The sequence below is a fragment of the Sipha flava genome, unplaced genomic scaffold, assembly GCF_003268045.1.
Source record: "Sipha flava isolate LNK unplaced genomic scaffold, YSA_version1 252_pilon_pilon, whole genome shotgun sequence".
In the NCBI taxonomy this organism is placed as follows: Eukaryota; Metazoa; Arthropoda; class Insecta; order Hemiptera; family Aphididae; genus Sipha; species Sipha flava.
This window is the reverse complement of record NW_020272904.1, coordinates 517,063-533,689: the sequence shown is the minus strand read 5'-3', so window position 1 is coordinate 533,689 and position 16,627 is coordinate 517,063. Positions and strand designations below refer to the sequence as shown.

The window sequence follows — 16,627 nt, the reverse complement described above, 5'->3', positions numbered from 1 at the left end:
ATAGTTATTAAATTCTTGTGAATTCTGATTAAAATTTATAATATCTGTAATATGACAAGGGGGAGGATACAATAATAAAAATCGATTTATTATTACGATGAACGATTTTTATTAAAAAGTTATTGTGTATTTTTAAATTCTTTTTTTATAATTCATTTTTACTTTTTTGGTCATTAAGCATTGGTTAAATAAATATTAATGTTTAATAAAATAAAGATTAAAAAATTAATAATCTTGCAATCTTAAATATGTATCGTACTCTTTGTAAGTCAACTGTACTCATTTCTAATAAGTAAAGGATGGTTATTCAATAATAATCATATTCTTTAACTTATTCCGATTCGTATTTTATAAAATGTTGTAATTGTTAAACATAATACATAAATGAAATTGTGTATTTAATACGTTTTTGTAAATTTCTGTATTTGTGTATTTAAAATTAAAACAATTTTTCCCATCAGATTCTAAGGTAGAGAATTTTTAAATATTTTTTTTAAAATATTTTTAATACGATTTCATCAATCACTTACTACGTCAATCATCTAGGTACATTATCAGTAAAAAAAAAAAAAAAAAAATTAAAAAAAGAAGCTCATAATAATAATATAAATTATTTTACATTTTTAGTATTGAAACTTAAATATTTGAAAATAAAATGAAATGGGAACATCAAGTTTTATATGAAATGTAAATTTTTTTTTTATCAATGGTAAGTACCATATTTACGTTTGAAAATATTATAAAATTGAATTTGTCACGACAATGAATCGTGATTAAAAATAACCTCACTAAGCGAAGTAAAGTCGATTCGGAAAACGAATAAAATTATTACACATTGTATACAAAATAAATAAGAATCGAATATTAAAACTAGAGTAGCCTGAAGGGATGGCGGTGGATGATATTGTACTTTAATATATTGTAACTTTAAATGCATAGACTTAAAAATTCAATTTTGAATACACTCGAAAAAGATATTACATTGTAAAAAAATATTTATTAGAATGCACATTTTTCAATTCGTGACAACCTAAAGAATACATCAAATGTTGACAGTATTTTAGTCAACAAGTTATTTAAACTCACCTTATTTATTGTATTTACACTGGCTCCATAGTTAATCAGCATCTGGACAGCATCCGTGTGACCATGCCACGCTGCCATTAAAATCGGACGCATTCCGTACTGAAATATGTCGAATTAATATTTTATTAAATCGTATACATGTGTAATAAAGTTTGATTTGAAGTTTTATCGATAATTAAATCAATTGGAATAAACGCATAAAAAGAACTGTTGAGAACAGCCAATAAATTTGATTTTTTTTTATTCCAATTTAATTAATATTTTAAATCGATGAGAAGTTATTATTAATAATTTTTATATTGTTTAAGTAAAATTTATTATTTTCACAATAAACCCTAAATATTATATACCTAGCCACTTAAACTTTTTTCTTTGTATACTTTCATAAATCATTGACACTTTGTATTATGGTGTATGGTTAAAAAAAAATACATTAAAAAATAGAGTAGAAATTAAAATTACAATTTTTTTTTGAATAATTATGAACTTAAAATAATTACATTGTTAATGATTAATACCCAAATAGCTACGGTAATTTAAATAATTCGTTGCTTGTAGAGGTTTTAGTATACCATTATAATTTATTTTATTTGTAACACGTTTCAAATTAAATGTTAGTGTTTGAAACTGAATGCAAAATATAAAAAGTTTCAATCCAAAAATGTTGCTTTTCGCAATCGCAAAATGTAGTTAAAATATTCAGTGGACATATTATGATATTAGAGATTAAGTAATTTTAATAGCTTCGTTTATCATTTCAGGGGAAAATATTATTAAATTGTTATAATTTCATTATTTTTTGAGTCATTATACCTATTTTGAAGACGAAAAGACGAAAAACAAAATAGTTTAACAAATATATATAGAAATTGTAATTTGGAAATGTTATAATTTAAAAAAAAAATACTTAATAGGTTTTATGTATATATATATTTTGTAAAAATATTTTACAATGCTCAAGTTAATTTTACATTAATATATTTAATATTTGTTTGGTATGAGTATTCATTTATGAAAATATAAAATTTGTTTTAATTAATTATAATTATAATTAATTATTTTTATAATGATTACAATATGTGTTACAAACTAACAATATTTTATGAGCCTTGATACAATTTATTTAGTTTTATATATGTATGTATGTAATTACTTTATCTTTGGCTTCAATATCACATTTTGCATTTATCAACATTTCCATAATTTCAGTATTTCCTCGAGAAGATGCCCAATGAATAGGAGCTCTGCCATACTAAAATCAAAATGAAATAATAATTATGCAAATTTGTATGTATTATATTATATATATTCAATTAAAATCGTAGATCGCGTATTATATGAAAGGAAGTTAATTATAACAATTGTTCACTGTACGGAATATTATAATCAATATGCTAGGTTTCAGATTGTTAATCGTTCGTAATTTAAGCAGATCATTTGTAATTAGTGAACAGTTTTTGAAAATGAATATTAAAATTTTATTATCTAATTAACAATAAAAATAAGGAAATTAAGGGATAAAACTTTTAGCCATAAACTTAGAGTTAGCACATCCGTGAAATGGTTTAATATCCCGGAACGTCGTCTCTCGAACCCACAGAGGTTTAGGGAAAAATGTCAAATTCTCTACAGTTTATTTTTATCCCAGATTATCCAAGGTAAGTTAGAAACTAAAATTTATAGTGTAGAATCTCTACAGTCTTTTTCTTTTCGCTGCTGTAAAACTAAACAGTTCGAGATTGAATCCGCATGACATGCTTGCATCTAAAGAAAAAAACCCATTTAATATTAATGTTCCACATAAAACTAATATATAGAAATAATACTTCATTTGCATTTTCTAAAAAGGTTAAAAAACGTAGGCATGCAAAAAATGTCATAAACTGTTTATGATTTATAATAAAATATTTATGAAAGGAAAATTCATGGAAAACTGTACTTATGTGTAATGTGTAATATTGCTTTATTATGAACTCAGTTTTTCAATATTTTTTTTTACTTACACACAAATGTTAGTTTTTTATTGACCAAAAAAAATGGCTTCTTTCAAACATTTTTATTCTTTAAATGTAAATTTATGGCGAATAATTGTAAAAGTAATAAAGTAGTTTCATGTTCATAAAATTAGCAGTTTTGCACATTTCATTAATAATTGAGTAAATATTTTATTTTAATAAATTATTATATTGGTAATTTAAATCCAACTACAGAAAACCATTGAGTTCACACATAATTTATTAACCATTATATAGAATTTATATGATTCATTTATTTTTACTTGCTAGTTAGTTATTCAGTGAACCTTAATCTCATGAATGGTCTCCATACGCTACTGTAGTGGAGATTTTACAAGGTTCATCAATAAAAGTTATTCGTAAAAGTTTACGTTCAGTCGAGATTATACAGTCGACAGGCAAGCACGTCGTTTGTGCCCACTCGCTTATCTTATTTAGTTGAATATTAATTAACTGGGCAAAAATATTTATTAAATCCACCGTCACGATAATCACCACACTGTGTGACCTTGAACGCCACCCGTATCGGTTTCGGCTTGCTGTCGTCATTGGACTACAATTATTATTGTTTCATCCTCCTTTAGTCGGACGTTTATAGGACGGTCCGGCAAGTTTACCCAATCATCTTATAATTCATATGATCCAACAGAGTATAGGTTACGAAAGGATTGCCATAGTTGTCTATCATTCTATACGTATCAGAGATATTCCCATTGACAACATACAGTGATCTTTACCTTTTTGACTTACGATCTACTTTTCTTATCATATATTTTTCGTGGCCCATATTAGTTTTGTTGATCGAAAATAAAAAAAAAAAAAAAAAGTTAAAATTACTTAATAAATGTTATGGTAGAAGTACTTTTATAACTGCATAAATAAAATTTATATTTTTTTAAGTATCTTGGTAATATTTAATTTTTATTAGAAGCAATAATATAGATGGTACAGAAAAAGGAAATAGTGCAATATTTGACCCTGACAGTTTTCACGCTAATTATATCTCGGCTTAATTTTACTCTATATAATTTATAGATAAATGACAGATGAATGAGTTTTATCGATGAAGTCGGGCTATCGCTATACCATTAATTTATTTGATGTTTATTCTTACCTTCTTCAAAATAAAATTGAAAATTATTTTATCTGATGTCATACGATATACATAATGTATTATAATATTATTTAATTAAATTAATAGTTAATGACTATACCATTCATCGATTTAGTATGTATTCAGGCTTTATGTAACACCGAATACTCCTTTAATTTAAGGTATTTATTCATTTTTCCTTCCTCCGACCCTTCTATTGCAGTGTTCAACAGTATATTTCAGCTTTTTTACCCAATTTAATTTTAGGGGATGAATTAAATGGTCACCATCCTTCCTGGGACTACAAAAACAATCAAAAGTACCATAGTGATTCTATGCATACTTCTATAAATAACTTTCATATGGAATCTGCTCAATTCTGGGGTTCCATAAACCACCCCCTTATCAACCGATATTTCTAGACTCTCTCCTAATTTCCTTTTAATGAGATTCGTGAATCATAGTATAAATATATTTCCTTTATATGCCTTTCCTTAATTTATCCGGGTTTCAAAGTCTTTCTATATGCGAATGATATAGATATATTTTTTTTAACAAAATTCCTCGAAAGCTCTATCGCTACAATGCTCTCAGTTAGCTCTCATCTAAACCTTCTATCGCGTTCTTCATCAATCCAGATTAAAGCCATTATATAATTTTCATTCGCAGAAAAATAAAGATTTATCCTCATATCTTAATTGCTAAACAACTTATATTACCTTTATCCTGGGTCACTTACCTTGGTTTTAAATTCGATCCTAAATTGAGATGGGTTACACATTTTAAATTTCTTAAAGGTGTAATCCATCATTGGTCCAAATTTCTCCACGTTGCAGCTGGCTCTAGTTAAGGGCTACACCCATCTTTTCTCCTTAAAATCTTTAACGCAGTTATCAGAGCTAACATTGATGATATATTTTTATTTTTTGTTTAGGTTTCTCTCACTCACCCGGCATATTTTCTTCGTACCATCATCGGTGCCTTGAATTCATCTCATTTAGCTAGTTTAGAAACGAAATTTATTTATTCTCCAATCGGAATAAGTAATCCATGTCTTGCAGGGAAACATCTACTAAAATGCTTATCTTCACCTAATCAATCTTTCTTGAATACTGTGTCCATCAAAACTTCTTGAACTTTTATGCCTCATACGCTTTAATCTTAGCCTAAGTCATTTATTCCTTTTTGGCTTTCATTCCATCGATTTATTGCTCATGTCTTCGGTTACAATTTTACGATACTTCATATCTTCTATTAATTCATATCCCTGAATTTGCCGTTTCTCCTTATTTTCTTGATAACTACCCCAATAAACTATCTCACATCCAAAATTTCCTCGTTGATTTATTGTTTACTTCTCAACTTCTTATATTTCCTATTAGTCTTCACTGATGGTTTTGTTTCAACTACCTCAGCTGGCTTCTTCTTCTTTATTCCTACTCTGAATATTTTTTTTCTGAAAAATTAAATTTCCTCATGTTATCCTTTACCGTTGATTGTTACATTATAATAAATGCTCTTTAATTAATCTCGATTCTAAAACTACCTCATAAGTTCCAACTCACAATCATGCCTCCTAATTATTTCCTCAGATTCGTTCAAATATTCCCTTTCTTCCTTGATCATCAAATCAATTCCTCAATTTGGCATAAATATATTGACCCTGTAATCTTAAAACATACGTAGTTCAGTAATCTTAAAATTTCTAGGCATCTTATAGTGACTTTACCCATCTCCATATTGGGCACAGTCTACATCCCTACCACTTTTTCCAAGATGTTTCTTAATTTTTTTCCCATTCTGTACTGGATCATACAAGATTAATAACTGAAATTACGACCACATAATTTTTAACTTTCTTTCCCTTCTTTCTAGCAGAAAATTCATACTTTGATTCTTATTTTCCTTTAGTTGTATCATTCCCGACTCTAATCTTCCTTCAAATTTTGCTCCATTCCTATAATTTATATCATTATCAATTTCATCAATTCTTCTAGTTTCCTAATTTATTTTTATAGTTAAGCTGCTAAATTATTATACGTATGTTAATCTAATCACATTGTTGTAAGGTTTATTGACAAAGGGGGGGGGGAGAAATGTACGTACATTTTTACTGCTTATTACAATAATGTAATAATGTGAGAATAAGAACAAGTTTTCTAGTCGGCTATTGTAATCGTAGATATTTTTTTAACAATTTTTGTTTGGTGATAGAGAATGTTGAATAGGTACTTATGGAATAATAATACCAGCCTCATATATCGAATTCCTGACACGGAAAAAAGACTTGAAAGCTTAACGTTAATGTATATACGTAGTCAGTGCACGGATGATACCATCGCGATATCACTTTTAATGACATCGTTGAGTGTTGATTATATATCTTTTTTCAACTTCTCTATATTCTCTAGCAATAGTTATATTTTACGAAATTATAAACCATTTGCTATATCTCAGTGATAGACAATTAGGAAACTGGAACTATCTAAAATTTTCTTATCCAGTGGGTTATTTCAAAATAAATGTGTCGTTATAAATCGAATACATTTTTAGTCTCCATAATAAAATTTAATGTTGTAAAAAAATATATTTTATTTTTCTGTTAAATCGTTATTGCGTTCAATGGTTTATTTAATAAATGTGTTAAGTAAACAAGTACATTTTAATACATCCATTTATTAGTTTTTATAAAAGTATTATTAAAATGAAATATTAACTACTGTCCTAGAAAGAAATATTCACATAAGATTTTCATTTAGTTTTTTTTCGTTTTACGTTATTGACGATTCATTTTGTTTTCTATTGGCCTTGTAAGACGTATTATTAAAAATTATAATGAAGTATGAAAATACTTCCCTTAATATTTAAATACATCTACGGTATTTGCTAACTGTGTTGTAATTATAAATCCTTTATTATAAACTTTAAGTAGTAAATATAAATGTTTACATTTTTAAAGTTAATGAAATTCTAAGCAAAGCACTATTTAATTCATACATGTTGTGTTATTTTTAATTATAAAAAGTTATTTTAGGTTCCAGTAGCTGTTATAAGTGATGTTTTTTCTTTCTCTCAAAACGGACTAATTTCAGTTTTTTATTCATATGAAAATACTACTTTTGAATAAAATACTAAACGGGTTTTACAAATATTGAAATTAGTTCAAACCTAAAATGATTTTTAAATAAATAATAGATTTTTTAAATTTTGAAGGAATACATCTGAAGTATACATACATATGTAAAAATATCATAAAAGGTATCATCAACAGCATGTTGTGTTAAGAACTTTAAGTGTTTATAGTTTTAGTTTCATTTAATAGCTCACATAATTTAGAAGCATTAAATACTTTTAATGTTATATAATTATTATGATTTATTTTTTGACAAAATCAGGATATAAATTAAAGTGTATCAAATATCAATTTTAAAATATATAAAGTTAAATTATCTATAAAATTAAATACTATCACACTATAGATTACCTTAATGGGTTTCTACATTTCATTAATATTTCATCACATTCCATTATGTTGAAAATAATTGCACAGACTATGTCATATTAAAAATAATAATCGATTTTTAAAGGTCAAGGATGTTTCAAAAAATATGTAAAATAATTTATTTAACTATATTGCGGTGACTAAATATACAAGTATGGTTATCATTTATAACGAACGAAAAAATTACCATACAAATTAGAAGTGTCCATTATTACAAGTATAAAATAAAATAAATATCCAATATTTTAAACTTGTTCATTATGGTCTGCAAATAATGAAATTAAAAATATCCTAAATTTAATCCCTTGGCATTTTTCAGACTAGGTCGGTTAGTTTAGGAATAATTTGGTTATCCATGATTTCAATGAATTGTTTTTAACTATTGTAAGAAGTTATAATTATTTTATATTTTAAGTTAATTGTTTACAATTATAATTGATGTTAAAGTCACTAATGATTTTATAAACGATTTTATAATGAATTAAATGAAGCGCGTTTAACGGACAATCGAAATTAACACTGGGACTGTAAAATGTTTGCATTTCATAATTAAAAATATTTTACCTGATAAAACAACAATTTTAATCGACTATGTTTTGACATCCAAGACAAATTTTATTTTGCCGAACTTCCAAATTATATAAGTTGTTGTAAATTATGCATCTCTAATTTTAAATTAAATGTACTAATCGATTTTTTTTGTACGGAAGGTTCAGTTTGTTTTTCCATTTTATTTTTATTCGAAACGTTATGAATAATTTCAATCTTTAAAAATAAAAAAAAAACTTCCGTTATATAGATACAATAATCATTAAAAAGCCGTTGATGACAAATTGAAAAACTAACGAACGAGGTTTTGACATAGATGCATTAACGAATAACGACTATCGTAAAGCCTATTTGCATACAGACGGTTTCCTATTGTTCTTAATGAACTTATTACTAAAGAGGACAGCATATAGTTGGTCGCTGAATAGAAATGATCAACCAATTGTAATAATGACTTTTAGAATATTTATTTATACACCTTACCTATAAAATCAAATTAGGTATAGAAGAAGAATAACGTAGTTAATTCATAATTTTGCATCCATTATTAAATTACATAAGAAACAAATGTTTACGAAACTTTTAAAAAGCTATTAGACGAACTTCATAAAAAGTTCAATATTGGACTTCCAGATTATTATTCATTGTTGTTAAGATTATTATTAGTTGTTGGTTAAATATTAAGCTCTATAGTTCGAAATGAAAAATACATATTGTCATGCAAAAAACGGAATCTTAGAAACTTGTTTGCTTGCTAATGTACTGTGCAGTTATGAGTTTGATTCATAAGAAAATTATTTTTTTAGAAAGACATAAATTGATGGATAAAATTATAAATTTGTATTATTAAAAATTCTCTCTGTAGGAAAAAAGTTTTTGAAGGTGTTATTATTAAACATAAAGTAGCTAATCCCTCAATTTTGTGATCAGCTTAATAGTTTTTGAGTTCGTATTATTATTTTATTTTTCCTAGCTTTCTCTATATATAGCACACAATATATTTATTATACAGGGTGTCTAAGGATAATTCGACAAATGCAATAACTTTTGTTGCGTTTAATATTTTTAATTTTTTTTATTATTTTTTTTTTTTTTAATAAATACTTAGGTCTTACATTACAAAAAAATTGCATTAAAATTTTATTTTTGATTTAGAATTAAAATTTAAAAATTTTAAATTTAATTCTACTGTGTGAATACAAATCTAAAATAGCCATTTTGTAAATAGGATATTTAAACAAATATTGGTGTTTAAAATCTAATAAAGATAGATCCGTTAATTTTCAGTGATTTTAAATTTTGTGAAAAAGTTAACAATTTTTTTGTGTTTTACATTATTATTATAACCCATATTATTGGCTGATTGAAATTTAATTTATTCCAAGACTTTAGTTATTATTTGTAGCTCTAATCATATTATTATTAATTATAAATTGTTATTTATCATTATAACCCCAAGTTATTATCATAGGTATGTAATGTATGAATAGTCAATATAACCCGATAATCTTAAACATTTAAATTTACTAATTCAAATTCGAAATAAATGATAAGTTTTTATGGGTGTGATTTTTACTTTAAAATTAATTAGTATTTATAATATTACTTTAATTATTTGGATCACAATTTTGTTACATTTTACGTTTTTTGGTGCACTCGTCGTTTATTCTTGTATGAAATTACAGAGCTGCAGTGAAAATCTACTTATGCAATTTATATATGTGACATTCTGTAAATAGTTTAAAATACAATTTGAAGAAAATTGTTCATCCAACTAATCAACTAAATAATGATTAAATTTTGTCATACTGGAAATCGAATTTAAATTTCTTTTTAATAATTTATTGAAAACATGCAAAATATATGAAATTATAACTTGTTGAAGAAGATCGACAAATCGCTATAACTAGTGGATTTTGATATTTATAAACAGCAAGAAATAAATCATTATGGAATTTTCATCAAATTAGATAAATTAATGCAAGTACATTATTAATAATATACTGCTAGATATCCATACTATACTTAGTGAAGTAGATATTAATATTATTTCAGAAATGTATTTGTATGGTATATCAGTGATAGATATAATATATGATTTGAATATAAAAAAAAAAAAAAAACAGATGGAATATTGTTTAAGTATTATTCACAGGTAGCTAATTTATCATGTTTTAATTATCATGGATAAATTGAAGTAATATTTTTTAAAAATACTATCAATGTAAATTATATATATATATTATTAAATGTATTTTTTTAAATGTGGTAAATTATTAAAATTAAATTACTTTTTTCGTGTATGAAAGTTGGTAATTAAATACCTTGTAAAATTATTTTTAAATTAAAATATTATAATTTATAACTAATTAAGTGTACATAAAATAGTATACCAAATTATATTAATAAATTATAGAAAAAGTATACATCGAAATAAGCAAAACCAAAAATATACTGTCTGATTTTTCTCTATATATTTTTTGACTATTTTAGATTTTATTATGACAACGTATTATTAATGTATTATTGTGTTATATATTTAAAGGACCCGACTTTATAACATTATTTATATGTGCTATACCAAATATGGTCTTAAAATTTAGAAATTAAGAAAAAACAATGTTTTATTTAATAAATAGATTTTATTATAATGAGAAAAAGACACAAAAATCTAAAAATATGCAACATAAGTTTCAAATAATATAAATTCATTAATGTATATACTATAAGAACATAGTGGGTTACTGTGTTATTTTCTTATGTTCTACAATAACATATAAATGCTATAAAATCTGAGCTTTGATTATTAATTACCCCTTTCACCATATTCATTTTAAGGTTACTAAATGATTTTTTTTTTAATTTTAAAATAATAAACAGTGCGAATATTATTCCATTTTTCGAATCATTCAGGGATATCCTAAATATCAATTATAATCAGTAAAACTGTCTATCATAAAGCTAATCCTTTATTTTATCAAGATATTACTAAATAAAGGATAATTTTAGCTATTAATATATTTAATTGTAGGTATGATTTATCATATGATTCATTATTATTCAGTTGCATAATCTTATTGAGACAAGGTTATATGCAAGGTTTTCCTGAAAAAGTTGAGAAAACTAGTATACGTCTCTGGAGTGACCAAATGATGAATTTTTTGAATTTTTTTTTCTATCTTCAAAATCTGGGTTAAATATAATTTGTTGTTCTACTTATTTTTAGAACATTATTTCAAATCTAAAATTTAATACTTGTGAGATAGTTTTCAACGATCGTTTTCAAATTAAAAATTCATTGTCAAGTATATACAAAGTCAATAAAATCATGACTGAGTATAAAAAAATAAAAATGTATTTAGGTATATTAAATTTATCGATTTTGTAAATACCTGACGTTGAATTTTTAATTTGAAGCCGGTCGTATTTTACAAATATAACAATACTCCAGTTTAAACTTTTATTTATTTATATATAAACTACTTGTTTATTTATTTTTCTATCAATATACGATTAATAACCATTTAATAATTTTTTATTTTAATTTAATTTTTATTATTTTATGAAACATTATTATTGTTTTTTTTACAACCAGAAATCACATACGCTTAAGAAGTGGGAGTAGGATTAAGATTTAATATGTATTTAAATACAAATATTATCATTTAAAGGATAAGAAGTTTTAAATTTTTTCGAATAAATACTGAATTGGGAAGCACCCATTTCGCCCAAATTTTGTTATTATAAGATCCCCGTTTCACTCAGACTATTTTCAATAAATTTAAAATGGCAATGGGTCAGTAAAATATTATATTTTATCGAACAACAAATAGAAATAGTGCTTATTTGGTCCCGAAAAGACGATTGTTAAAAAACATATAATAATTTTAGTCAAAATAAATTTAATTTATATATAAAAATATATAAAATTGATTGCATCTAAGTGATAACGCATAAAAAATCCAGTCATTATCGAATATAGGTCGAGCAAAACCTGTAAAGCGCAAACCGAAATATTATTTATAAATATTGTGTAAATTTGATTTTTTAATAATACGTTTTAATAAATATTGTGAACTAAATTTTAAATTTGTTAAATGTACCATTTTTTTGAATTGAAGAACATTTTTTTTTAGAGATCAAAGAATATCGCTTTCTCTTGGTATTCTCTAGGTAACGCTAAATGATACAAAAAATTACAATATTATATAATTTAAAATAATTATTGCCAAATTAGTTTTATATTTTAACTTGACTGAGTAAAACGGGAATCTTAAAAAAGCAAAATTTGGGGGATATGTGTACATGGGCGAAACGGGCTACGATCACAGGATTGATGTTTGCGGAACAAATTACGATTATTTTTTTAAATTCACTACGTGATTGTCTCTATACAAGGAACTTTTGGATGGGTAGCTTTTGTCTTTGCTGCACTCGGAAGTAAGGTGAACGTCACCACATATGGGACAGCGTAGATGGTGACCGCAAATCTGTCGATTATGGCCATCGTAGGCCTGGCAATTGTGGCATTGATGTGGGTCCCGATTGAATTTGTACGTATTTTCGATTTTAATCAGAGTATAGAATAAATATGAGATATTAAATTCGTCGTCGTATTTTCGGTGAATTTAAAATTCACATAAAAGAGTGGTAACGCAACATTTAAATACATTTGAGATTTTTGTGATTGTATGACCGAGGGTGGACAAAGTTCGAGAAATATTGTAGTATTGTATGTAGTATTGATGTACGTCGAATTGTTAAGATTTTTAATTACAACCAAAAATGGTTGTGGGTGTGATAGAAAAAATGAGTGGAACTCAAAACACGTTCCCTTCAAAATGGTAATGACTGCTTTGAAACTTCCTTGATCTTTGGGGCTATTTGTATTTGTTTGGTTTAACTTTAAGATCGATTAGTACAAGTAATCCATATGATTTTCACAGGTGTGTAGAGTTAATTTGAAAACTAATTTCAAAATAATAAAAAAACTATGCTATGTGTTGTTTGAAATGTGAAGGTGATTATTATTTTGTATGTTATACATCTATTTAGCCTTTAGAATGGAATACATTATATAATGAAAAATTATAATGATATTTTTGATCACTAAAATTGTTTATTTTCAATCAAATTAATTAAAGTTTTATTGTTATAAAAAGATAGTTGTTTGAAAAAAAATATTTATAAAAACAAAAGATAATGAACTCATCTGCAGGTTCACGTTGACGAATTTGATCGAGGTAATTGGCGTGATAATAAATAAAAAATATAAAATATAAGAAATTATTAATTATAAAATATTTTCACAATCGATTAAACTTTCAACTAATAATATGGAAACTGCACATCAACTTTTACATCGTGAGGTATCCAACAGCGTAAAGATCATAAAATAATATAATTATGAAAAGTCCACTAAACCTTTTTCGAAAAATAGTTCAAATACACCATGGGGTATTTGGTAAGTTCAAAGATAAATAGCGTGATAAAATAATTAACAATAAATAATTTTTATCTTTTTCAAGTTTTTATATTTATTAGATCCATAAAGTCCAATTGGTAATATTATTATTTTTTTATTTTTATTTTTGTTCAATATGAAAAAGAAATTTTTAATTTAAATTAATTTTGCATTAATTTTTCCGTTTAAATAGAATTTGACAAAGTCGACCCAAAACTAACTGAAACCGAGAAATTTTAACTTGAATATTTTTAATTAAATGAATTATGATTTAAGAAACAATGCTCTATTATTATATTATAAAATATGATAACGTATTTCAATTCACTTTTATAGTTATACATAATACATAATATGTATACCTACGTAGATTTTTTAAATTTTATTTTATTCATGCATACATTTCAAATTTAATGTGCATAGTGATTAATTGCTTGGTTTTTTATAAAAATGTATATAATAATCAAAGCTTTAATGCTTAAGTATTTTTAAAATGTATTCATATTTACATTTTAAAACTCTAAAATATTAATTATAACTTAATTTTTAAAAAGTAAATTTGTGCTCATTAATATTAATTTGAACGAATATTTCATTTTTGTGTTTACAGTAAATTATACTAAAAATTGGAATTTTTAACTTAGAAGACGTAATCTTCAATTTAAAATTTTTTTTAAATTTATTATTATCTCTTAAAAATTAGTTTTTTTTGGTACAACTCGCTAGTATACACCAATATTTAGTATTCAGTAAATAATATATTATAAATGCATTTGACATTCTGTACAAATAATGATAAAGGTTTAAAATACTGAAAATTTATTTGATAGATTTAAGTAAACACCTTTTAAAAATATGCTGTTTTAGATTTAAACCGATTATAGTATCACAATTTTAATTTTAATCGGTTAATATTTAATATTATATTAGTCGAAATAATAAAAATAAAAATGTTTTTACTGAATTAATGAACTGCTAAAAATTGTATTATTTTTTTTTTTTTGTAAGGTAATAAATGTTTTACTATACATTAATTAAAAAATTATTTAACAATTATTGCACTCACATTATTTCGAGAGTTCACATCTAATGGTTCTTTGATTACCCTTTGTACAGCTTCTGGATCATTTTTTATGACAGCTTCATGTAGTAAGAGCTCATTTTTAAGAACTGTAATTGAAAAATACATAAAATGATTAGTATAATAATGTTATTTTAATTATATATTTTTATATATTAAAATACATAAAACGAATTTGATTTTATATACATTAATGTCAAATCAATTCTCACATGAAACAAATTATAAGTATGTATATTTTCTATTTAATGAAATGACATGCTTTATTTGTAAACCAAACGGTTTTTTTTTGCTTTAATTCTATAAAAGACGTACAGTTGATTTTTAACAATTTGTCTTGAATTTCGGTTTCAATGAGATAAATATTTTTATCAAATATGAAAAAATATTTATTTTTTGACTTTCAAAGTATTTATCATATTTTGAGTGATATTATGGACATAAATATGGAATAATATTTATTATCATGGATTTAACATCAAAAGTAAGTGTCTACTTAAAATTTATATAGTTTTAATTTTTGATTTTTACTGTAAATATAAAATATCAGTAACAATATATTGTACTTCTGTGGTTTTTACTATTTTGTTAAAACTTAATATGTAAACGATTGAATTATTATTATTTTTTTTTTTTTGTTAATATAAAGGTTAATTTTTTTTTTTAATTATTTAAAGATATCTACGAGAAACTTCATATCAAATTTTTAACACATTTGTCAAACTAAATTTATTTTATCGACACTTTGGAAAATATGTCAACAAAAATATGGAAACTTCAATTTTCTATTAATTGCTAATTTTTGTTAAAAACTATGCCATAGATAGCAAACTGGGTTATAAGCAATGTTATGTTTAAGTTAGATAAATATTTAGTTATCTTTTATTTTATCTAGATAATAAGTTGCGCGTTACCTAAATAATTATCTTAGGTATCTAGGCAAATTATCTAGGTAAATGTATCTACATAAATTGGTCTAATTACGTCTAATTCGTCAATAATTACAAAACAATATATTTTCTATTATTTAATTTGGATATATTATTTTATTTTCATGCAGCCTGTGATGCAACACTCAAATAAAAAGTAAATGTTATTGTTATGTTGGTAAATAAATGGAAAAGTAGTTATAATTAGTCAAAATGATTTGTGAGTTACCAAATCTATCCTATTTAATTGCGTCCTTTATTATTATTTTTAACTTCATATAAAGTATAATTGTATTTATTGTATGTATAATATACATGAAATAACAAATGCGAATAGGGCGCTTGTGGCAACACTGCGATGTTCTTAGAGGTCAAAAATCGCGACACACTGAAGGCACGATGGCATGGAGCATTATCATGATGAAGGGTCCACGTTTTGGCAATCTCTGGACGGACTCTAATGACTCGTTTTCGCAGCCGATCGAGTACTTTCAAGTAAAAATGTTGGTTGACGGTCTGCCCAGGTGGTACGAACTCTTTGTGCACGATCCCTTTGCTGTCAAAGAAACAAATCATCATCGTTTTCACTTTTGATTTGCTCATTCTCGCCTTCTTCGGTCTGGCTGCACCAGGAGACAGCCACTGTTGACTTTGTCGTTTTGTTTCGGGATCGTACTGAAAATACCAACTTTCATCACCAGTAATAACACGATCGAGAAGAGTTGGATCAGCTTCAACCTGTTCCAGACAATCCTGTGAAATGGACATTCGCACGTGTTTTTGCTCCGCCGAAAGGTTCTTCGGTACCATCTTGGCACACAGTTTTTTCATGGACAAATCATCAGTTAAAATTTTTTCTAACGGTTTCTCGTTTCAAATTAAGTTCATCAGCCAATATTCGAACGGTT

The 16,627-nt window shown here is 25.1% G+C and overlaps 1 protein-coding gene across 3 annotated transcripts in view; it reads right to left on the bottom strand.

Annotated features, from left to right (window-relative positions):
- The window catches only part of LOC112684594 (ankyrin repeat and death domain-containing protein 1A-like), a 112,894-nt gene that overhangs the window by 56,343 nt on the left and 39,924 nt on the right, over nucleotides 1-16,627 (bottom strand). For 2 of the 3 annotated variants that reach the window (XM_025556192.1, XM_025556194.1), the window contains 3 exons: nucleotides 14,776-14,879; nucleotides 2,240-2,338; nucleotides 1,087-1,185 (listed from right to left, as the gene is read on the bottom strand). In XM_025556192.1, the coding sequence (XP_025411977.1) occupies nucleotides 1,087-1,185; nucleotides 2,240-2,338; nucleotides 14,776-14,879 (302 nt within the window). The remainder of the gene's footprint in view (nucleotides 1-1,086; nucleotides 1,186-2,239; nucleotides 2,339-14,775; nucleotides 14,880-16,627) is intronic. The other variant, XM_025556193.1, reaches the window with a different exon arrangement.